The sequence below is a fragment of the Cryptomeria japonica genome, chromosome 8 (genome assembly GCF_030272615.1).
Source record: "Cryptomeria japonica chromosome 8, Sugi_1.0, whole genome shotgun sequence".
NCBI lineage: Eukaryota > Viridiplantae > Streptophyta > Pinopsida > Cupressales > Cupressaceae > Cryptomeria > Cryptomeria japonica.
The window spans coordinates 260,366,767-260,392,521 of record NC_081412.1 but is presented as its reverse complement, the minus strand read 5'-3'; the positions used below and the strand labels follow the sequence as shown (position 1 = coordinate 260,392,521).

The window sequence follows — 25,755 nt, the reverse complement described above, 5'->3', positions numbered from 1 at the left end:
GATCCAGAGTTGTATTTCAGGGATTTAGCTCAGCTAAAACAAATGGGCAGCTTGGAATCTTACATTAGTGAATTTCAGAAGCTTTCAGTTATGGTAACTAACATCTCAGAGAGAAGGCTGGTCATTCTTTTTGTTGAAGGTCTTTATGAGCCTATGAAGGGTTGGATTAAGGCTTTTGATCCCCCTACCTTGCAAGAAGCCATGAGGAAGGCACGTAGCATGGAACTTACCACTCCTCGTAGTAAGTTCACTCCAAACAATTCCAATCTGTTCTCATCATTTAATGACAACAAGTCTGATCCAAAGAAATTAGAAAATGTGGATCAAGGGAAGAAGTTTGCAGCACCTTTGGATGGGGAAATACTTAATGATTTGCGTAGAAGGAAGTTGTGTTTTCATTGTAAGGGCCCTTATGATCAAAACCATGATTGTCCCCTCAAGCCTAAGGGTCAAAATAAGAATATGGAGTGGTTTTATGAGGGAGAAAACATGACCGATAACACAAACTAGCAAGCTGATCAAGATGATTCAGAAACTGAAAATTCAGAGAAGGGAGTTGAAAATGAAGGAGAATTTGATCTACGGGAAGCTCATATGTTTAGCATGCAAGGAGAAGGTTCTTTTAGGTTGCGTGGACTCTTGGCTGGTCAAAGAGTCATTTCTCTACTTGATACAGGTGCAACTCATAAATTCATAGATGCACGGTTGGTGGAGATGCATGGGATTCAAACTCAAGAGTTTGAAGGCATAAGGGTGAAAATTGCTGATGGTAATGTGCTGACTTGTGATAGAATGATTTCAGACTTACCCATGAAACTCAATAAATATGAATTCAAAGCTGATTTTTATGTGGTTAACATGGGAAACATGGATGTGGTCTTTGGCATGGCATGGCTTCATGCAATAGGTGAATTTACACTCAACCTTAGAGATATGGAGATGAAATTCAAGGTTGATGGGACTAATCATGTTCTTAAAGCTATCAAGGCCAGCAACTTAAAATTAATCACTCTTAAAAGAATGGAGAGACTTATCAGACATGACATGGTGGATTGGGCAGCAGAGTGTAAACTAATGCCTACTTATGAGGAGCAGCATAAAACACCTTACCATTCAGATATTCAGGAGCTTAGAGTCAAGCATACAAAGGTGTTTAGTGACATACCTCCTGGTAGGCCTCTTGATAGAGGCATAGAGCAGATTATTGAGCTTGAAGAGGGCACCAAGCCCATCATGATTACACCCTACCGGCACCCCAAGCAGTTGAAAGATGAAATTGAGAAGATCATCAAAGAACTAGCGATGGGACACATAAGGCCGAGTAAGTCTCCATTTGCTTCATCAGTTGTTTTGGTGAAGAAGAAAGATGGCACACTTAGAATGTGCATTGATTATTGTATGCTGAATAGAAGGACGATAAAGAACATGTATCCCATTCCTCGCATCGATGAGTTGTTAGATGAGCTTCACGGAGCTTGTTATTTCTCTAAGATTGACTTGAGGACAGGTTATCATCAGATTGTCAGGGAGCAGGATATTGAGAAGACTGCATTCAGATGTCATTGTGGACACTATGAGTTTTTGGTTATGCCTTTTGGGTTAACCAACACACTAGCTACTTTTCAGTCCACTATGAACAGGGTCTTCCAGTCTCAGTTGAGGAGATTTGTTTTGGTTTTCTTTGATGACATTTTGGTTTACTGTAGGACTTGGAAGGAGCACCTGGTTCACTTGGATACTGTTTTAGGCATACTTGACAAGGAGTCCTTTTTCGCCAAGGAGTCCAAGTGTGCATTGGGAATGGCAAAACTTTTGTATTTGGGTCACATAGTCAGCAGAGAGGGAGTTCACATGGATCCAGATAAGGTTCGTGCCATTGTTGATTGGCCTACGCCTGAGACTTTGACTCAGCTCAGGGGATTTGCTAGTTTATGTGCCTTCTACCGTCGGTTTGCTAGTGGTTTCTCACGGCATGCCGCACGACTTACTGATTTGACAAAGAAGGGTGCATTTGTTTGGACATTTCTAGCACAGGAGTGTTTTGAGAAGTTCAAGCAATTGATGACTACATGTCCAGTTCTTGCTTTACCAGATTTTACCAAACCTTTTGAGCTTCATTGTGATGCATGTGGAGAGGGTATTGGTGTAGTAATTATGCAGGATTGTCATCCTATAGTTTTCAAGAGCAGGAAGCTTAGGGGTCTTGAGAGGAGCTATAGTATTTATGATAAGGAAATGTTGGCTATCATGCATGCAATGGCTAAGTTCAAGCAGTATTTAGTTGGCAGCAATTTTTGTGTCAAATTTGATCATAATAGCTTGAAGCATTTCCTTGGACAATGAGATCTAAATGAGTGTCAACAGAAGTGGGTCAGCAAGTTACAGTCTTATGATTTTGACATGTCCTATGTTAAAGGGACTCAGAACATTGTTGCTGATGCTTTATCTCGCCGTCCCCATTTGAGTTCCATGGCAGCTGTTTCCGAAGATTGGAAACACTTGATTATAGTAGAGTATGCCAAGAATCTATGGGCCTCTAGTATTATTGATGGGACAATATAGGACAAAAGGTACTCTCTTGTGAATGACCTCATCATTTACAAAGAGAGGATATTTCTAGTCCCAGGTTCTGAGGTGAAGCGCATAGTATTGAGGACTTTCCATGATTCACCTATGGCTGGACATCCTGGTTACTTTAAGACCTATAGGTAGGTACGGGAGAGATTCTCTTGGAAGGGTCTCAAGTTTGATGTTCTTCAGTACGTTAGAGAGTGTTCTGTCTGCCAGCAAAACAAGCAGGAGCACAACTTTCCTGTAGGGTTACTTCAGCCACTTCCTATTCCTGAAAGGAAGTGGGAATGCGTCTCTATGGACTTTATTATGGGCTTGCCGAAAGCTCAATGGAGAGACAACATTTATGTGGTAGTTGATTGGTTGACTAAGTATGCACATTTCTTCCCGATCATGACTACTTATTTAGCTGCACAGGTGGCTGATCTTTTCTTTCGTGAGGTATTCAAATTGCATGGTTTACGACTTCCATATTACTATTAACTTGGCTTAATGACTTCCATATTGCTATTAAAAGCTTAGATTTGATCTCTCTATACTCCCAAAGATGCTTTCCCACCTGAAGTACCTCTGCTCAAATTGTTGGGCGTGATCAAATAAAGATCTGATTGCAAGGGTATGGGTGACCAAGCTGCTATAAATGTAATTACTGAGATTCTAGCTGCCCAAATCAACAATTGATAGATCTCTGCCACTCATTTTGAATGTCCCATGGACCCGAGCAAACCTTGCACATGACATCCACAATTTTCACTTTCTCTTGGTCTCCATAGACGCGAGGAATGAAAACTTATAAATACCAACTCAGTTTACATCAAAAGGGTTGGTCATTTAGTCCATTTTTTGGTTTGCAAGTGCCTCAAATGGATTCTAGGACATTAAATGTTGCCAACCTAAGTTGCAAACAAAGGAATACATCTGGTGAAGGGTAGGAAAGGTACGTAATACACATCTTCAGGCACTTGTATTTTTCCATAGTAGTTTGTAGTGATTTAGGGGAATATTGTAATCAGAGTTAAGTATTTCCTCTTGCCACATTTTTTTAGCATGATTGTAATAAAGATTAGATTAAAGTGTGACAACTTCTAATGCATTACAAATGCTTTGTAATGGTCTCTTCTTTGTTTCATAGGGTTAATTTCAGTTTTGTTATGGATCATTAAGTATGTATATAACATGGAATGTTATTTTTGGGTTGTATGAGAATGCAGTCTAGTTCTGTTGATGTTTTACTAGATGTATCTCCTTATTTGTTGTTCATGACTTTGTTTCCCAATGGAGTTAGCAGTGGTCCACATTGTTGAAGGAGCAAACAAATTTCATTTAAGAAACCCTACCATCCTTGTTAGAAGTAGGAGTAGATTGGGAGCAGAGTAGAATATGCATGCCACTCATGATTCATTTTAATAATCAGGGACTTATCTTATGTGAATCCCAAATTGTTAAATCATTAGAGAATCGTAACATGCATGTTTGCATCTTGCCACGGTGTATGTAATGCCAAATGAAATTATCTTTTGGGATTGTGCATGTGCAAGGTGTTGTCAGCTATATAAGAGGTTTTATGTTGCTAGTTAGTCTTGGACCGAGTGACAATAATAGGGGTCATGTGTACATTGGGTATAGTTGTTGATTGTTGTTGTGATACTATATTTTACTTCATGTGCAAACCTATTAAGTATACCTTCCTGGGTTTAAGCTGAGCCCAAAATGCAAGAGAGACTAATCACTCTCATTCGTTGGCCTTTAACCATGCTCAATGTATTAATGAACCCATTTTTAACTTTCTTGATGACAAATCCCTGGCCTTGAAGGCAAGGAGAGTTCAAGGATCGTGGACCCATAGTTTTGGGAACCAATAGGACATAGATGAACATAAAAAAATATGCCACAATTTTACTAGTTCGGAGAAAGAAACACCAAGGTTGAAATTGCAACCAACTATGAAGGTAATAAATTATATTCACCAAGCATGGCGACTCCTCAAGAATTTGTTTTGTTTATTTATATTGTCCCCATGAGCACATATGATAGGCTTCATTTATAGGCCCGACTAAGGCAATGAAATGTCCTACAAAAGTTTTTTAGATTGTATGGATCCTGGGCAAGGGAATTCCAAGAATAGAAAACAACTAATATTATATTTGAACCTGCCAAAGAAATTTTCTAAAAAAGGAAATTGCTATTGCAGCTAAATAATAATGTAGGCTCTACCAAATAAACCATTCTTTAAGAGTAAATTGTTAGAACAATATGCCATATGGATACACGGCTCCTAGTTTGGAGCATATCCAACTAAGCAAGTGGGCCATGTTGAGACTCGTATTTTTAGTGTTGTTCATTGCTCAAGTCCCAATTCATTTGGGTTCCTTTTTCCTTTTGGCCCATCAGATATAACTGTTTTGAGAGATCTTAAACATGCTTGTGTTAAGGTGTCTCTATTTTATGCTTGTTATCCCTCATACTTAGGCTATTCACCAAAATTTTCACAATGCAAAGATGTCTTAAGTTTTCTTATGCGTTCAAGTTAAAATGTCAGGAAGTTTGCAAGTGTGTGAACTTGCCGAAATTTGGACAAAGGAGTGAGTCAAGGTCCAAGTAAAGGTCACCAAGTTTGCTAGTTCGTGAACTTAGCAAAACATGGACAAAATTTGTAATGTCACTCGGCAAAATGTTGACAAATTTGTAATGTTACAAGGTTTGTGAACCTTGCTAAAGTGACAAAGGATATTGCTAAAGTGACACAAAGGATAAGTCAAATGCAAAAAAGCAAAAAATGTCACAAGAGGGGATTAACGCATGAAGACAGGCTGCTTGTTAAGAAAAGGGTGTTCCGAATGCTGATGTGGAGTCGTTAATTCCTCTCCCAGTCGGTCGAGGGATATCCTCTCCCTTTGGTCGAGCCCCTCTCCCTATGGTCGGTCGAGCGCTTTACCCCTCTCCTTCCCGTACGGCAGGTCAATCTTAGCTTTACCCGCACCTCCGGTCCTCCTCAAGTATATAAGAACTGGCGATATCTCGCCCTTCAGCCCAGCTGGCAGCCGGAGACGAGGATCCGGAAGATGAAGTTAGTGCTTTGTCATCTCTTATCAATGCTGCATCCTTCCTTCGAGACCTGTTCGAGAAGTTTGCTGGTATTGGATGAGATTCGCTCCTCTACTGGGCGGATAGATACGCCTATCGATCTCCACTGCTTCATTCATTCCAAATGCTAGAAGTGGGCCAAGAAAGAACATCCGAAACCGGCAGGCAGGGGTGAGCCAGGGCTAAAGTCTTCTATTGATCAAGGAGACGACCGCCTAATGGCTAGAGAAGAGGCAGGCAGGGTTTAGATCTTTCATTTGTTTGTTTGGCATTGCATCGCATTGGGCCCGACTCCTGCATTCTGACATATCGAGACTTTTCATCCCTCTCCCGGTGGGTTGGGTTGCCCCCCTACCCTACTACCCCCTACAAGGGGGCAGGGGCACTTATGGGGGGTAGAAAGGAGGCAAGCTTTAGCAAAATAAATCTTCTTTTCTCTTATCCTCTCCGGCCGGTTTCTTCCATCCGAATCGATAGTCTTCAGCATTTGGGAAGCTCAAATCAGAAGTTGGGGTTTTCCCCCCTGGTCCTAGGGAGGGGTTTGGAAGCAAAGCTTGAAGAAAGGTACTCGTACTCGACTGCCGGAAATATCGATGATAGGACGTGGGGGACAGGGACTTAAGTGACGGGTCGTCTCGGTATTTATTACGAACAAGAGGAGAAGGCATTGGATCCGCCCCACCCATTTAGAGCCCCTGATAAATGGGAATAAAAGATTGAAATGCGTAGGCCTCACTCCTAGTTCTCTGTCTTCGCCGGAAGATCTGTTTGGAGATGCAGCGGAAGCAGGGTGATCGTACCTCCCTACCCCCTTTCAACCCCAAAACCCCCTTCAATGCCCCTGCCCCCCTATTATGGGCAAGGGGGTAGAGGCATGGGTAGTGGGGCCCCCTTTATGGGGGTAGGGGGGCATGCCCCCGCAGTGGGGTAGAGGGGCAAAGACTCTCAGGAGAGGTCGGGTAGAGAATAATCGGTTCCATCGACCCTGCTGAGGAGTTCAGTGAATCGAGTGGTTTCTTTAGTGATCAATGCGGTTTATGCGGTAGGATGTGTCATCGAGAGGATACCCCCATTCTATCCCTCCAAATTAAGGGTTTTTAGCATTCGAAGAATTATAGTATGGCTGGGGATAGGGATGAAATGAATGGGAACATGGCAAAAAAACTCTCTTCTGCTTTCTCTATTCCCCCTGGGGTTTTAAGAGAGAAAGGTACCCTTCTAACCCCCTTGGCTTCCAAACAACATATTCCCCTTCGCGGGTTCCAAACACAAGGACTTGGGCAAACCCTGCCTCTCATAGATGTGTTCATTCACCGAGAAAGGCGAAATAAGCTGTTAAGTCGGGTTGATCGGTTGGGTGTTTGCCCCTGTATGGGCGGTAGGCCCGGAGATCTCCTTGTATACTGAATATGTTCCGCATTCAAACGATTGGACAACTATCAAAGCTAAGGGGGTACTCGGAACCATTGAACCCTCGAACCTTCCGGGGCCACGCGACTTACTTAAAGGGTTCATTTGTTGGTATCGCCATTGATTAAATTGCTTCCGCTGCCTATGCTTCGTTCTTCGTTTGCCGTTCCCCTTTCGAAGGAGATCCGACCTCAGAATGAACCCCATCTTCTTCAACCATTGCTTCGAGCTACCCCACATAGGGGGACTGACCCCAAACCCCGTCAATGAAAGATAGGAATAAACCCTTGGTCCGATGACTCGACCGGAGAGGGCTTTTCATCTATAGTTGTTTCTCTTTTCCCAAGGACGGCCGATGTATGTGGGTTCTGCATGCAGTTCCCTGACGCGCTGATCGGATCGCGGTGTTATTACCTGGGTGGCGGATGGAGATGGATAAGTTTGTTCGGTGGCTGAGAGGATAAGATTTGGTCCCCGGATAGGGAGGCAAGAATTCTGTCCGACCCGTAAGGTGTTTCCACGATTTCACGCCGAGCGAGTTGGAGCCAAAAGGTTGGGTTCTCGTTTTATCTCTATCAAAGGCGCTTGCTGCTAGAGGTTGCATTCGCGCAACACGTTGCTCCTGCCCTTCGACGCGAATTCATGCCTCTTTCTATAACTCGAGCGACAGCAGCCGTCGACCGAACAGAATTATAGACTGTCCCCTCCGCTCCGGGACACTTGACTACTGCCAAGAACATCTACTGGGTTAAGTGACTGTCATCCTCCCCTAACCCATTCAGCTGGGAATGGTGCCGCACCTCGCTCAATGAATGAGAAACAAAGACTCAGTGCGTTTCGATACCTCCTGCATCGACTATTATTCTTTATAGACTTTAGGGGGGCACTCGACGAACAATAAATGGCTCTTTAAGACTGACCTGGAAGGAGAGGGATTAGCAACCAGAGCTGGGAATGCAGTTGATTGCTCCCACCATTGGTTTTCCGAGATTGGGCCGATCGATTGCTTTGTTTATTCTCCTCCTTCTGAAGAAGGCTTTAACCCCCAAGTGGATAGGGGCATAGTTGGTCATCAGTGATCGGTTCGAGCTGCTCCTTTGCCCCCCTTGTGGGGGTAGTGGGGTGCGAAACAATGCTTTTCTATCAACGAACAAACAAATAAACAGCTAACTCCTTGCCCCGAAGCCTTCTTAGTCGCCCTTGGGTGTGTTCTTTCCATGGGTGGACTCGACTGTGCAGTTGGGAATACTTCGACCGAGGTGCCTCCGATCTATCATAAAAGAATGGATGCAAAACCAGCTACGTTCACTTCCCACCTCTTCGCCCCTTTCCGCTCTTAATACTGTTCTAGCATTGCCCCCCTACCTCGCTTCAAGCGAAGAAAGCTCCAACTAATGGTTAGACAAGGAGATGTCTTAGCGCCCCTGCTTCTTCTCGCCCCTCCATTGGCAAAACATCCAAATCAACGATGAGAACCAGGGACTTGAGAAAGGTCTTGGGACTTTAGACACTCTCCTTTGGAATGGAAGTCATCTCGTCGATCCGAATCAATGAATCTATCTGGGCAGCACTACCCTTTATCTCAATTCGTTTTTAGCTTTTGAAGGAGTGGTTCCTAGAGGTTCAATGCTTCCAATTGTGATGCGAAAAAACGGGTAATAAACATCCTTTGAGTGAGCAAGCATCTGTTCGTTCCGGATACGATTTGTTTATTTCCAAGTGCCAGCTTCCTTCCTTCCGGGACTTCCTTCCATAAGGCGTTTCTTCATGCCGGAGCATCCTTTTCTAAAGACTCAACTGCCTCTGCTCGGATCAATGCTAATTCCGCTTCTTTTCCTGCTTCTGCACCTACTATCTATTGGGAAGAATGGGCTAAAGCCCTGGGGGCAGCTGGGAGAGGGGAATAGGTGGAGCATTTCAAGGTAGGTCTTTAGCTGCTCCAACGAATCGAGTTGTCTACGATACCCAAGCATGCAAGCAAGTCTTCGGGAATGGAATCGACCTTCGGAAAAATGGCCGCGGGGTCGAGGGGAAGGGCTTTAAGCCGAGTGCTTGCTTGCAAGAATCGACATCGAAAAGTAACTCTCAATCACAGCCTGAAGTGGGGGTACAAGGGCAGATTTCGGGTTACTGTGAAGAGCAGAGTCCTTTGTGCCGGCCGGCCCCTACAATTCTATGGCGATTGATTGCTTGCTATCAGGGCAACTATTCGTGTTTGTGTGTTTGGTTGTTTCCAATTGGTCAGTCTTAAGAGTTAACCTTCCCTTCCAAAGGAGAGTTCAGTGAGCAAGGCGTACTTTATGAAAATGCAACAAGGTTCATAGGGTTTGTGAGTTCGTGAAAAATGTGAAAGTGATGAAGAAGGAAAAAGAGAATGAATTAGGTGTCGCAAAGTTTGCAAACTTTGTGAAAGTGTGATGCACTCAAGAGAAAGAGAAGAAGAGAGAAAGATAGATTGAAAAGTGGCCAAATTCCAAATGTTGGCGAGTTTGCGAGTTCGTGAACTTGCTGAAAGCACAACATAGTTTGTGAAAGGCCAAAGAGTCTGACAAGCAAAGTGCAAATATTTTAGTTGGACAATAGTTTAATATTTATTCAAAAGTTGTAGGTGCCGAATGAAATGTTGGAAGGCCCATATATCCTCAGCTACTTGCATTTAGTACCACCTACTCATCATTACTACAAATCAATTTTCCCAACTATTAATTAAGTTTGTCAGCTATTTCACATCTCGAGTGTCCATTTTGGGCGGGAATGCATCTAAGACTTCAATTTTAGGTTGTTACAATGCTGCAAATTAGGCTTCTGCCTTATTGCTATCAAGAGAGGATTTTTGGATCATTTTGAAGTTGGTTCTTGTGTCTGGTGACTGGTCTCCAGACGTTTGAAGGTTCCTAGTGTGGTGTAGGGTAACCAAAAATGCCAGTCCAATTCATTTGGTGCAGTATAGGCTTGTGGTATCAAAGAAGATTAATATTGTTGGTGATTTGTGTAGCCAAATATCTCCATGGCATTAGGTATATATCCAGGGGGGTCTCCAAGTCCTAGCTAGGATTCACCTTTGTAACATTTTCCAGTACAAATGTAATGCTGAATGTAACAACATTCAGAAAACATTGCAAGTCTTGTAAAGATCTTTCTCACTTTATATATGGATATGTGTGATCCTTGATGTAAATAAAATACACAACTCATTGATTCTTATGATTTCAGTTTGTATTCCTGTTAGTGAATTGTGACTCTGTTGCCCAATTGGATAAGCATTGGTTTTGGGCCCTTTTGACCAATCTCATGCTATCAAAACATTATTTAGTATTGTAGGCATCATACAGAACAAATATTTAATTAGTTCACATGAATCGAGGGTTTGGTTTTGGGCCCTTTTGACCAATCTCATGCTATCAAAACATTAATTAGTATTGTAGGGATCATACAGAACAAATATTTAATTAGTTCACATGAATCTAGGGTTTGTCGTGTCAACTTGCCTAATCTAAATGATGCAAGAATTGTGTTGAAAAGATACCAAGTATATAGGACCAAGAAGGGTCTTTATAAGGTAGGCATGAAATTGAAGCGAGTTGCTTATATCAGCAATAGATTTCCCTCGTAAAATAGATCATGTCTAAAAGTAGATCATTGATATCAGCAATACATAAACATTCTGTTGGACAATATTTTGATTCACTCAAGATGCACAATTGATAAGTTTGATTTCTAAGAAGCTTCTAAATTCAATTACACTCCAAGAGGCCAAACAGCAACCCATCTAGCTACTACATTGAGATCATCTGAATATTTATCAGCATGGAATAGACCAAGTCAAGTTCTTGTACTGATTTCTGTTCTTTTGGTACCAAATATTCAATCTGTGGCTGCTCCTTATCAACCTCTATTTTGGGGAAGCAAAATTGGTCCTTGGCATCTGGTGCAAAACAATAACCTTCCTCATGATTTAAGGAATTATTACAATATGAGATGTTGCATTTCATCACTTTGTTGAAACTTTGGTTGTAGGGGTTGTTGGCCGATCTGGTCATTTGTTGATGATTGTATGACATGATGAGATATTGTGAGGACCGAATTCTTGACAAGATTCCAAAGAGTGGAAGGTGATCATGGTCTCTTTGTAGAATTGCGAAATATTAAAATGGAGTTGCATCAACCTACCTAGGAATCTTTAGCCAAGTTTAATCAGCCTCCTAAATAAGATATCTACTGCTTCTATGCCCATACTAATGAATTAATTGTGCTTCTTCATCAACCCTTAACCTATTGAAATCTCCTTTCTTGTCAGGACAAGTAGTGTGAATACATTAGATGCTGCACAAGAACAATTATTTGAGATACAAGTTAATATAATCATTGTTTGTAACTCAACTGAGAAATCCAAAGGTGTCAAGCATATAATTTTGCCAATCCATTATTTCAGAGCATTGTGAATGATTTCATAACAATTAAGTCACAGATGCCTCAAAATAATGCAGCTCCTGACTATCAAAATATGCTGAGGAAGACGTTTGTGCAGTACAGCAATGCAAAATAGGTTCATTTTCACCTCCATAAGTAATGCCTACAGTAGAAGTCACTCCGACAAGTAAATCCTGCTGCACTTTTTATGAAACAAATGATCATGATGAGAGTGGTTGTTCAGAGATGCAATAGACTATGTGATTGCTGGCCAACTCTAATATAGATCAAGGAGCCTCAGGTGTTCCACAATAGTTAATTTTTGAACTTGATGGTGATTCTATTGTGAGGTATCTTGAGTTTGGACTAGATTATTTTGATGTTGTTCAAGATTTGAATAGCCACTCATTTGTCATGTTTACTCAATCATAGAACCAGAAATTTGATAAAGAGAAAGGAAAAGGAAAGGGACATCTAAAGAATATAACATGATGCTTTTTTGGGAAGTTAGAGAGATTATTGTCAGAGCCATAGAAACGCAATTATTTTGCAAAGTGAATTATTTGAGCAAGAACTTGTGACTTGGCATACATGTGCTTGTTGACGTGTTTTTGTATGACAGCGTCTAACACAGAATAAAGTTGCCTAACAATCACCTTACTCTCTCTTGATCAAAGTACGATTGTATGCTAAGATTGTAGTAAGTTCAAACAATTGACTCCAAGGTTCCTTTATGCTATGAATGTGACTTAGTTGGCTGATATGAATGCTGGTAATCCAAGGGGACTTACGCACACTCGAAGAAGATTAGACAATTTTGCAACTTAAATTTAATTCGTGAATGATTTATCAATGGGAGCTCTTTTTAGGATTTTTGGGTTTAAATATGCAGAAAATAAAAGGGAAGGGTTTAAGAAATCTATGCTAACTCTAAGAACAAGGAGACAATGACTGCTTGGGTGAAACCAAACCGCACTTTGCTTTGCCAATCTTTGTACAACTACACAAAGATGGTGCAATCTTCAAAGGTTGTGCAGGAGTTTTTCATACCACCAATGGACACCATCATAAAACAATATCCACTCGATGATCGAAGTTTACACATAAAAAGGCTCAGACTGTTGGTGTTGGAAATAAGCCACACCCGGACCGACGATGGACTGGTCCAAGAGGGGCCAGTAGCTCAGTGGTAGAGCACTCCAGTAGCGTATGGAAGGTACTAGGTTCAAGTCCTAGCTGGTCCATGTCTCAACATGGTATCAGAGCCAAGTCGAGGCTAGGAGCCCCAAGCACACGAGAGGTGTGGCTTAAGGGGGGGTGTTGGTGTTGGAAATAAGCTACACCTGGATCGATGATGGACTGGTCCAAGAGGGGCTAGTAGCTCAGTGGTAGAGCACTCCAGCAGCGTATGGAAGGTCCTAGGTTCGAGTCCTAACTGGTCCATGTCTCAACACAGACTAACCTTGCAAAGTTAATAACAATCAACTACTAACAAAAGGTATGAGCAAGGGCTTCATTGCAAACAATCTCATCAAATCCCCATTCATCTAACAACTGAAAGCAAATATACTCTAAGTGAAGAGAACGAGTATACACCATCAAATTGAACAATGTATAAAGTTATAGTTTCAACAACTTATCGCAACAATCTCAAAAAAAGCAATCTCTCCTCCCTTACAAATGAGGGGGGTCACCGCTTTATATAGGCTTCATGCCTTGGCTACATGCAAAACCCTAATTAGGGTTTTCCCCTAAAAGATTCCCCACACATGATGCAACAAGGTAGGAATCAACAATTAATGCCCATTATGCCCATATACAATTAATTCCAGCCTATTACAATTGGTAACCAATATGCAATAAATGCACCATTTTTCACTAAATTTGTCCAACATGCAATGAATATTCCCTCATGCAAAAATCGCCCATCATGCCACAAATGATCCATCATCTCCATGTGGTGGTTGCATGCAAAAGATGCTCCATTAATTCATCACGCGTTGACCCAACCACCATTTGATAAAAAATACTCCAATAAATATGCCACCATGTATCAGTCAAAAGATCCTTGTCCAAAAATGGACGACCATTATCTCGCTCATTAATGGTAGAGGTGACGAATTTGGCGAAGACGACTTCTAATTCTCCTACGGAGACACTTGGCACACTTTCTATTTGGAACTCCATCAAAGCAATTTCTTCTTCACTCTTGGATAGAAAACTTTCCCATTCTGCTACCATTTCCCGTGTCCTCCACATAGTGCTGGGAAATAAAGAAACATTTTCAAAGTGGGCCTTGGAAAACGATCCCACAAAGAAGAATTCATGCTACCGAGCCCTTAGAAAATTTATTCACTCCGCCCTCATTCAGCTTCCTTGCAAACAATGTGTCAACTGCGTTGAGAATTTCCTCCTGTACTCTTTGGATTGAGTCTTTCAAAGTTAAAGACTCCATGCTAATCTTTCAAAGGCTTTCCTTCCAGTGCAGATGACACAAAACCATCGTAGGAAGTCGTAAACCTCGTTCTCTTGGATCATCTTCCCTTGTATCAGTGTTTGCTTTGTAACTTTCATCAAGGCTCCGAGTTGTGGAATGGTCAAGTCCTGATAAATGTGAACATCTTCCCATGCACCATCCGCAACTTCCAGCCGGTTCAAGAGGGCCATAAGTCTAGAATGAAGGCTAGCCAGGTCTTCAATGAATTTTCCGTCTGGAGTGAAAACATCCTTCACCCATTCCTTAGAATACTAGGCAATTTTCCTAATCTTTACAGTGGCATCAACGAATTCTTTAGGAAGAGAGGAGGGAGGAACAAAAGATGGATCCTCTTCCTTGAGTGGATGTTTGAAACTCTTAACATATTCGCACAAACCCCTGTTTTCACTTTTCAGCCTTTTGCATTTTCCTTTCAGCTTCTGCATTTGTTCCTTCATAGCTAAGGAAGATCCTTCAAATTCATCTATCACCTGCATCGTGGAAGCTCGCCCCAAATCAACCTCTCTGATCACATAATCATCCAGCGTGATTTCATTTCTATTCTTGTCCACTGCAGGCTCAACTATATGCAAAGTTCTGGATCCAGACTCATCCTTTGTGACCTTGGAAAACTTCCGGGCAGCCTTCTTCTCTGCTGGTTTATCCATTCTTCTTAGAAGTTCTTTGAACTCTTGTGTTGGATCCACTTCCTTCTCTGGTTCTCTTCTTAATCTATCTCTCAGCCAATCTGGACTAGTTGTCCGCTGATCCTTAATTTCCATAAACATCTACTCTTGTGAAGCTTCCTCCATTTCTCCAAGGATTGTTTCTATGAAACTGTCTTGGGATGGCTCTTCTGGATGGGGGAAAGTTCTTGCCTTTGACCTCTTGGCTGATCTGGCTTGTGCGCAAAGCTGACACTAAGAACATCCTGTGTAAGTGCGTTATCAGGAAAATTGCCCTGTGGTGGATTTAGTGGATTTTCTTGTGTGGACATTTCCACCTCTCGCACCTTGGAAGAACTGGCTGGGGATTGAGTTTCTTCCACCCTTGCTCTTTTCTGCGATGGTTCTTCCTGGTGGGCTTCCTGCTGAATAGCTCGCTAGATTTCTGGTTGAACATTTGGCTGGGCTTCCTTCAATTTCTTTGTTCGAGGCTTCTTTCCTTCACTAGGTCAAGCCTTTCCTTGTTGAATTTCCCCTTCCTCAGCTTGTGCTTGCGACGATCCTTTTGTGGCTTCACTGTGGGAATCCAGATTTCCCATTAATTGGTAGCTCAGGTGGACATTCCTTTCCTTCAGTGCCTTGACATGCCAATCGATCCAATGACTAGTGAACTTCAGAACTAGCCTGGATACATTCTCAAATTCTGGCTGCACTACGTTTGGATCCTTCTTCACTTGATCCAACACTTAACTATTTCATCGATCTTGATCATGTTAAGGGGTAGTCTGGAAAACATTTTCTTCCTGATCTCAAGGTCATCCCTAGCACTATCCCAAAAACCTTCGAGGTGAAACTTATGCACAAAATTCATTCTAGCTACCTTCCAAATTTTATGATATGGATCAAAGTAAGATTCGGATGTGTAGAATGGTAACTGGTAGAATGCCAATTCCTCCATTGCCTTCACCTAGGACAATTGGGAACTCAGTGGATAATTTCTTTTTCTTTTTTGGAATTTGGTCATATGCTATCAATTGTCTAATAAGCTCCAGCAAGACCAGTTTGTTTGATGGATATCTTGGCAATTTATGTGGTTGAGAGGAGAATTCCCGTGTCCTGATATAAGTAAACTTTGGAAACTATAGGAACACGGCCCCAAACTTCTGCACCAGTGCCCTAGCTTCCGATGACACTCTTGTATGAAGCTCATTTTGCATCAACCTGGTTAAGTACATGGTGAAAGTGTCATTTACCAACTTGAATGAGCTAGTGCTGGATAGGTGCAGCTGAGGATAACATTCATGAACCTTCAATTGTGCCGGTCCACATCCCATGGGCCCATTTCCCAACAAGCCATCGAAGCTACCCATCCTTACAAGTGAGTAAATCACATATGAGTTCATGTAGAAGGATTGGGTTCTCTTTTCCTCAATATTTTTCAGCTGTTCATGCACATAATGGCTAATTAACTTGGCCCAATCCATTATTCCGTTGGCATTCATGACCTCACCAACATAGAAGAACATCCATGTCTCAAAATTGATGGCATGTGGGCACCCTATAATCCTGCTTAACATCATCAACAAGTCCACATAGTCTTGCTTGATATAAAAAATAGTGAGTTGCTTGGGCATCTTGGAGTGAGGCCTTGGTTTCTGCATTCAATTCTTGTTGATTACTCCAACACATTTGTGAGGACCTACATCATACATTGCTTCAGCTCTATCCTTAGTCTTGTAGGTCATGGAATGATGTGATGGGATTCCAAAGGTTTCCCCAATAGCTTTTGGGGTAAGGTTGGCCAAAAGCTTGCCACTCTCTGTTGAAATAGTTCTTCTCTCCGGGTTGTAGTGTTTTGCGCATTCTAAGATCAACTCTGGACATTGGATAGATGGAGGGAAACCTGCTACTGCAACAATTCCACTTTTAACAATTCTGGTAGCAATGGGCGATGGAGCATGTCCAGCTGTTCCAAATATTCTAATTCGGAAAGCAGCCAAATTGAAAGTCCCTAGATTTGTATCGCTGATTTCCTTCCATTTGGACACAATTTTGGATTCAGGAAGGAATCCTTTCATCTCATTTTTAATTTGTGCCTACTTGGAAATAGCTGCCGCTTTGCTTGATTCTACCATTTCTCTATGATCAAAACTTCTGAAAAGGCACAAGAAATTCTTCAAGTCTGACTTTGCTACTTCTCTCCAACTTTAGCTCTCTCCAAATTCACACGTGAGAAATGAATTTTGTTTGCATGCTTAAATAGAATTCCTTCACCAACCTGCTAAGTTGGCAAACGACCAACTTTGGTAGTTGTTTTAATGATGTGTCATACTTTCCTCTTCAACATTGCATGCAAACGAGACTCGCCATCATCATTGAGTTTCAAAATGGAATTTTCCATAAGTGCCTTGAGTTATGCGTCATACTCATAACTTGGAATATTCTTTCTTTTTGTGTCGCCAACTCGCCAACTTTCTATTTTGAATTTTAGAGGGATATTTGAAAGATTTACTTGAGATTTTTACTATCCATCCACTTGGCGAGAAACCCTAGGAGAGAGAAAAGTCTAGGAGAGAATTTTATCCAGGAAAGAATTTTCTTCAAGTTTTGAATGTCTTTGAGGAGATTTTTCTTCGATTTTCAACATCTCCTATTTTTAAGGGATCTTTCAAATCTCGAGTTCCAGGGTCCAAGAGAGAGAAAATTCTCACTCAAATCCAAAACTCTGATTCCTTCCTTGCCTTGGATTTTTTTTTACCTTCAATTCATCTTGGGCGTGGAATTCATGTTGTGAAGGAATTATACTTTGGAAGGAATTTCCTTCCCTTGTTTTGGCGCCACTCCACACACTTGGGCACTAATTTGACGTGGTGGAGGAATCTTTGACTTTCCCACCTTCCATGACCCCCCTTCTTGAGTGCTCCTTCCTAGCCTTGGGCGCTAAATCACTGATTGGCAGGAAGGTGTGATTTTGATGTGTCTTCTAGTACCCCCTTCCTTGAGCGCTCCGGCCTCTCCTTGGGCGTCATTTCATGCACCTGCAGGAAGGTGTGATTTTGATGTGCCTTCCAGTACCCCCTTCCTTGAGTGCTCCAACTTCTCCTTGGGCGCCATTTCATGTACCTGTAGGAAGGTGTGATTTTGATATGCCTTCCAATACCCCTTCCTTGAGCACTCCGGCTTCTCCTTGGGCGCCATTTCATGCACCTGTAGGAAGGTGTGATTTTGATGTGCCTTCCAGTATCCCCTTCCTTGAGCGCTTCAGCTTCTCTTTGGGCACCATTTCATGCACCTGTAGGAAGGTGTTTTGTGGAGGAATTCTTCCAGCACATGAATTTGGCATCCCGATGTATTTGGATGCAATGCTCTAGTGATGGATTTTTACTTGGTGTTTCATCCAGACTTAGCCATTCTTCGACCGTTTTTAGATTCAAGATGCCATATTTGGAATTGAAGTGCTTTGCCAGACAGAGAGGATTTTCTATGCTTTCCACTTCTGGAATGGGTGTCCATACTTAGCCATTTTTTGATCACTTAGCCTGCTTTTTCAAATTTTCCGGATTTAGAAATGTTCAAGAATGCTCAGTCTTCAGTGTTAGCACCTGTCCCTGTGGCGAACCTTGCGAAAATTGACTTACTATAAATAGTAAGAACTTCAAAATGTTAGGGTTAGGGCGAAATAGGATGCAAAGACACTAAAAATAGTAAGTTTGATTTTTGGCAAAATTAGACCAATTCGGGAGGCAGTGAAATCCCTAAAAAATAGGAACTTTCTAAAAATAGAAAGCTGCTTAAATTTGCTCAAATTTCATGTGTAGGTTTCTTAAAGGGTCCCGATTCCAATGCAACATTCAGTTTTTCCAAAACCCTAAAGGAAAGGCCTCAAATTCAAGTTTGAAGGGCAAAACCCTAAAATGGACAAAACAGGTTCCAAACTTGGCCAAATTTACTCAAACGAGCTGTAGGCTTGATCAAATTGACCCCCAAACACTTGCAAACTGAGAGGAATACGAGACTGCCGCGAAAAGAACCAAAAACCAAGACCAAAAGACTGACAGGGCCTAAAATGGGGTAATGTGTGATTAGGTCACAACAATGCCCTTTGGTGCAAATATACTCATTTGATTGGCAAATGCCCTTGTGGTTGTAAATTGTGACAAAGGTGCCTGGAAATCATGACTCCCTAGATACATGTAAATCAGCAATGGCACTTCAAAAATAGTAAAACAAGTATATCCGTGACTTCCTTGATATGTTTTTATAGACTCTTTGCTATAATGGTAAAACAAAATACAAATAATGTTTTACAGAGTCATGATTTCCAATGCATAATGACAACCCTACCTATAATGCAAATAAAAAATGGCACTTCAACAACATTCTATTGATTTATATGATACATTTTGTAACTGTATTTGAATTAAATTTATGTTTTTTAAGGAATTTAAGCATTTCTTTTAAGTTGCTGATTTTTGTGAAGATGTTGAGTCCAAATCAAAATTTGGCTGCTGTGTTTTTGCCGAGTCTGTGTAATTTCCCCTTAGTTATTTCCTATAAGATAGGGACGATTAACTTGCTAAGATCAAGTGCGAAAGACTTCTTTCCTCAATTAACTAATAATACTTATATTGTATGATGAACAATGTAAGATTACAATGGTTCACACTTGTAATTTGGCTGATAATAATAAGTTAAGAATAATGACTATTATCCATGCCACTTCTTTCTTAAATAAGATATATGCTTAAGTGAATTGATCTTATAGATATATTACGCTTAGTGCAGACAATCTGATCTTTACTGTTATGCCTGATATGGCAACATAAATCTGCAAGGCGAGCTTAATAGCTTTCTCAAATGTAACAATGGAATGCCAAAGGCAATGCTCAGATAAGAGAAGATCCATAAGGATATGAAGAAGAATTAAAATACCAAAAATCCAATGATTGCTGAAGTGAGATTGAACTTGCTCTTTTCTCCCCAAAATCAAAAGGGTGGCAGCCTTTGGAGTTGATAAGTCACCTCTCTTCCAGATCGAATCCCTTCATAACAATCATTTATTGTTGATTAGACCTCATTGCTTAATTGCTGCCTTCATAATCCTTTTTATAAGCGATGGCTGATTATTATAATTGTTGTCCATTAATATTGTGCCTTCCCACAACTTAATTATGATCACTGTCTATAATATATCGATTATCTCCCGATATGCTTGATAATAATTAAGGGTCGTTTAATTATTAGTTGATGTTAACTATCCAAATGATTCTTATTGATTCAACCATCATTTGCTAAATCGATAATATACAAGTTGCCATCCTACCTCGACATCTCCTAATTAATTGTTGTCACTTCCTTCATGCCATTAATTGATATCCTTGAGTCTGCATATGGGAACGATCTCAGTGATGTTATGGGGCTTGATGTCATGATTGGCTCAGTCTTCTTTCTTGCTTGTACCGTTTCTTATCTATGAGATGCTTTGGGATGATCGAACCAAGCTCCTCCAAGACATAATTCAACCTCCGTAATATTTGATTTTTATATTAGCCATCGCAGTGTCGTATACATCACTGATACCCTAATGCCCAATGCTTTGCGGTATTGCCGTTCAAAGGATTGCTTCATATATCAATTGTTCTTTATGTATTCTTTGACCGGTCCATTAAATCGAATCCTGTAATGCCCCCAATTTTCTAAGTGACAATTAATTAAATTGATTATAATTAAGTTGTCAAAAAGCAAATAAAGTATTTAAATGATGACTTAATAATATAATATAATTAATTTAATTAAATATTATTTTATGTCACTTTATTAAATAAAGTTCTCCAAACTATAATAAATATTTTAGTCGGCCAGGTCGGCCTAATGTTCTAGATGCTTCTTGGAGTTCTTTATAAGGAAGCTGAATGAAAGAAAGAGGGCATGCTTGATATGATGTTTCTGATCTGATAAATATTTTGGTGAATTCTGGAGACGAAAACCTTCAGGAGTTCGACAGGACTGGACGAAAACCTAGTTCTTCCTAAGGGGTGGATTCACAACGGAGTCTACATTAGGGCAAATTTGTGAAGTCTTCATTTTAAGACAAATTTGACAGTAATAAGGTTATCTTCTGATCTGAGATTTCTGTTTATTGCTGCTGTATCTTGGATTGAGGATAAAATCAGTGTTGGAGACTCAGATCTGGGAACGTTTACTGCTGCAAATCCTTCATTTCTGGGTTTTCTACAGACGGCTGTTAAAGGGCATCAATTTCAGACTTAGAGCTGATCAATTTGGGAACCTAGCATCACTTTGGAAGGACGGCCAGGGTTAGAAAAATATCCTGACCCAGATCTGGACTAATTTGGTATGAGATTTGCACATTTATTTGATGGATAGATCTGGAATTATCTACAGCTGCAAACCATCAATTTCTCAGCACTATACAAAGGGCTACTGAAGAGCACATAAGCCAAACCTATTATTGACCATTTTGGAAGCCTAGCGCTGCCATCTCTGGACGTCTAGGGTTTGGTAAAACCCAGAAATAATTCTGAGGTATTTTTGTGAGTAGATCTTCTTTTTTATTTGTTTCTATCTCAGGAAAAATTAAAGAAAAATCAGTCAAATGCTTTTCTGAAAATTCTGGGCAGTCATAAGGGTTCATGTTGTAATTTTTCGAAACCTAGCATTAATCAGAACTCTCCATCTTTTAGTTTTAAATCAGTTCTCAGAGCTGGTCAGAATTCTGGGTGGTTATGAAAATATTTCTATGCAAGTAAATTTTCAGATATTTTGTGCCCTAGTTTGCAGAAGTTTTTTTCATTTTTCTATTACCCCTAGTTAGGTGTATTACAGATCCATGAACATACTATAATGGTGACTGAGTAGAAAGCTACTTCGTAATACCTCTTAGAGTGCCCGATATGTCGTTGATCATGATTGCTGGCTATTTGACTATTGCTATTATCAGCGATGATCAATATCAATATTGTAACCGATTGATTGATTGTATCATTGGTGTAATTGATATGGATGGCTTTCATATTGTCTTGTAATAAATGAACTTCTCATCACAAATCACTCCTTCATGAATGAAGTCAGCATTGATTATTAATTTATTGCCTTATAAATTTGCTTCTATCAAAATATACTTCTTTCCTGATTGCTGTTGCTTACTGTACAATCGCTTGTCTCCAATCAATATGACGCTTGTCTCCAATCAATATGAATGATCGCACATGCTGATCATGTTTGCTTCAAGTTTGATGCTCCATATATTGCAGAAATATCTTGTAATATATTAATCCTTTATTAATAGAATCATTGCCCTCAAACATGTCTTTCACATTAATATAATCTCAACTTAGATTAATGTAGGTTTTCTCTAATGTCCACTTTATATATAAAGATAATACAAGGAGCTTCCTCAATATCAACGATACTTGACAGAGTCTTGTTTGGGGGACATCACAATCTGAATTTGCAAACTATGGTCAGAGCTACCACGAAGAAGTGCTATTTTCAGTCCAACATTTCTCTTGCACGAAGCAAAATTTTTGTCTATCAATCTCACAGTGTTGGATGAATGTTGCCTTTTTTTTTCGAAGGCAACATTTTGGATCAAAGATCTTAGTTCTAGTTTTAACATTGTAGTAGTGGCATGCATCTCTGCTCTTGATGGCACCTGTGTAGGCATTAGACTTGAAATTAGTTTGTTAGATTATTGATATAATAAACTAGTCTAGGAAGTTATTCCGTTGGTAGTAGTTGTGGAATTTGCAAAAGATCCAACTTCCTATGAGTTTTATATTGAGAGGGAAACTGTTTATAGGCACCTTCTATGCAATTTTGTTTTTAAATCAATACAATAGTCAGATTTTCTGTTCTGCATAAATCTACATGTGGTATCAAAGTGTGTAGATGGCTGGCAAGTTAGATAAAGACAAAGATAGATAGCTAGCTTAAGCTTTTGCATTGGCTGTGGGAGGGTGGGGCATTTGCATTGGCTAGGATGGTAGGAAATAAAGTTGTTTGGTCATTGTCTTGGTGAAAAATAAGGGGAAGGGAGGAGAAGGAGGGTTAAGGGAAGGAAGTGGAGAGAGGAAGAAGGGGAGAATTGCATTCTGAAATATTCCTCTTGATTGACCCCTTTCCTTTTGTCAGTCTTAGTGTGGTTGATCATTCAAAAAGACAACTAAGCATCATTTTCTCGGTCAGTGTTTACCTAACCAACTTTCTGCTTCTGAAAGAGGGTTTTTGAGCAGCTTTCATTACATCTCATTTAACATCCCATCACTATAGAATAGGCACAACACCCAACCACACTTGGTCCCCCTTAAAGTGAAAAGGTGTTTGTTAGGTGATTCATTCAAGGGTGCCTCCCTACCATCGAAAACAAAGCTAGGGCATGGAACTCACTGCCTTAGCAATGGAGAATAAGTTCTGGGTGAAGATATTCTGATTTAATTTTCAATAAAGAGGTTGTTATGTTTTTGTTTATCTCTGCAAGGTGTAGTTTGAAGTTTCTGCAATTTTCATGGCACATTTATTTGTGGTGCGAGGGTTCTACATATTAAAAGGTGTATGACTTCTTTGTCATTTGCTGCCACTGTGTGAGTCTCTGCCAACTGTGCCTTGTATGCAAATATTCAAAGCTCCACACATCTTTGTGAAGACAGTCTGCATCATCAACAATAATTAAAGTTTCTTTTGTAAAGCATAGCATGTCATCAGTGAATTTTTGATCATGAGCCTGTATTAAATTTCTTCCTGTTGTGGATGATTTTTTCTGCTACTCTATGTATGGCTGACTACGCTTTAATTGAATGATTTGATCCTTTTCTTTTCAGTAACATACTATTGTTTTAATTCTTTGGAGGATTCCCTTAATGCATTTGTAATGTTGCTGTAAGTTTATTCACCTGAAATCTGTTGGTCTGTTTTTCCCATTTGTGGGCATTAATATCTGATTTATTTACATCCTCTTTTCTTTCTTTCTTTCTATTTGAACGTTTTCATTTAGGTGCATGTTATTAAACAGTGAATTGAAATCAGTTATAGAGAAATGCTAAGATGCTTTGGGCTTAGCTACTTATTTCAAAATATTATTGCTTCTACAGTCTTTGCTTGCAAATGCAGAGAACAAGGTGAAAGATTTGAGACAATCAGTTGAACTACTGAAGAATGAAAGTAAAAAGCTGCAGGTACTTGAAATTTCTCTATATTCTGGTAGTCTGTCTTATAGCAGATCTCTCTACTCCTTTCATCTCTCATTTCACTTTGATGTATGATTTTGTCTTTGTGTTTTGTGTCTATTATTGTCAATCTTTTCTTCTTCATTCTCCTTTCCATGCTGTACATTCTGTTTTCTGCAGTTGTCTTTTTGGTCATTGACATCTGTTTCCTTTTTATTTTCTACCTATGGCTTAATATTAAATTTATCTGCCATCGAAATTTTGTGTTTAATTATTTATCCAAACTCACTATCTATATTGAGTTAAGAGCAAGGACTGACATATCAAATTGATTGCTTGTTTCTTTAGTAAAATTGTTGACAAGTATAAGTGCTCCTTTTTTCCCTGTAAGTGTGTTGACTGTTCGGTACATGAATCAGGAGAGGGCAACACTTGCTGAAGAAGAGTTGAAACGGGGACAAACAAAGCTTAAGTATGTAAATAACTCTTTCCAATTGTGGTATTTTTCTGAAAATTATATTCTCTAAACCAAAAAGAGAATGTTAAGTTCTTTCACTTTTGGGAATGAAATTTCAGCCCTTATAGTGCCAAATATTCGTCTTCTTTATAGGCATGCGGGAAATCAGATACAGAGCCTTGTACGTTCTGTCTACAAAACTGAGACTCAAGCATCACGTATGTTAGGCTCAGACCTTTAGTGGCTTTGATTAGCTTTCATAATAATTATCCGCTAATGCCAATCCTCTTAGCATCTTATATATTAATTAAAGTTGTCATGCTGCTGAAAACATTTGTAACATGCAGGCTTAATGGATAACCTCAGAGAAATTCCTGGAAGGGAGGCCTTGAAGCTCCGAGCAGAGGTACGTTTGGATTATACTGTATTTGGAGAACTGTTTTGCTATATATCTGCAATTTTATTCTTTTATCTTGGTAATACACAGAGCCACACTGTCAGTGTAAGGTGGAGAGAGTATAAATTAAATGTGAATCTTTGTGATATTTTTATTTCATCGATACATTTGCGTGGGTATGCATGTGGTTTTTACAATAAGAATTTCAATACGATTGCAAAGATAAGGGAGTCACCAACACTGAATATGTGGTAGAAATACATGGCAAATTATTAAAATTGGAATACATTAATTGCTTAACAACTTGATTTTCTATAAAACCTTCTAAGAGTACCTGACATAGGTTATAAAACTTTATTATAGATTTTACTGCTTACTAACAAATTTGAGTGTCCTCAAAAGTATAGTTCCAAAAGTAAGACTTGGCAAAAATTCTTCAGACACAAATTTCACTTTGACTCGGTGACTCGACTTTAAAAAAAACCTTAAATTTCTTAAAGAAACCTAAATTTAATGCAAAATACATTTTTAAAATTTATCAATGAGTTAGTAAAATGTTGGGAAAGTGTTTTCTATTAGAATTTCATTTGAATAGAAAATGAGTACACTATCATGTCATCATGCGAATATAACAACTGATAAATATGATATGTATTATGAAAATTGACATTGAGAATCATACTCAATAAGTACATATCCATGCAAGTGACAACTATCTACATTTCCTCTTCCCCATTCTAGTGAAAATTTGGGATGTGCTCTAATACTAGAAGATTGCAATACCTTCCTAAAACTAGATGGCAATGAATCCTCTGCCTTACGATGAACATCATCGCCAGTGATGTCATCCAATCTAATGTATCCTTATAAGACACACTCCCTTGCTTTTTAAAATTGACAATCTTGTTTTTTGTAAAAATAGGGGTACTCTCTCCTTTTGTAATCTAGTTTTTGTATGGATCAATTCATCCAAGTCTATAGGGTCTTGAGTTGCTGCATCCTTCACCTTTCTTCTGCAAAGTTGAAAGTTGTATTGCACAAAATAAGGCCATTGAAGCCTTGTTGTGACAACTTGTTAAGTTTGTTCATATGAATGGCCT

The 25,755-nt window shown here is 39.9% G+C and overlaps 1 protein-coding gene across 2 annotated transcripts in view; it reads left to right on the top strand.

Annotated features, from left to right (window-relative positions):
• Positions 1-25,755, top strand: part of LOC131066494 (RGS1-HXK1-interacting protein 1) — a 141,061-nt gene that overhangs the window by 62,396 nt on the left and 52,910 nt on the right. For both annotated transcript variants that reach the window (XM_058001265.2, XM_058001264.2), the window contains exons 5-8: positions 23,727-23,810; positions 24,221-24,273; positions 24,412-24,476; positions 24,606-24,664. In XM_058001265.2, the coding sequence (XP_057857248.2) occupies positions 23,727-23,810; positions 24,221-24,273; positions 24,412-24,476; positions 24,606-24,664 (261 nt within the window). The remainder of the gene's footprint in view (positions 1-23,726; positions 23,811-24,220; positions 24,274-24,411; positions 24,477-24,605; positions 24,665-25,755) is intronic.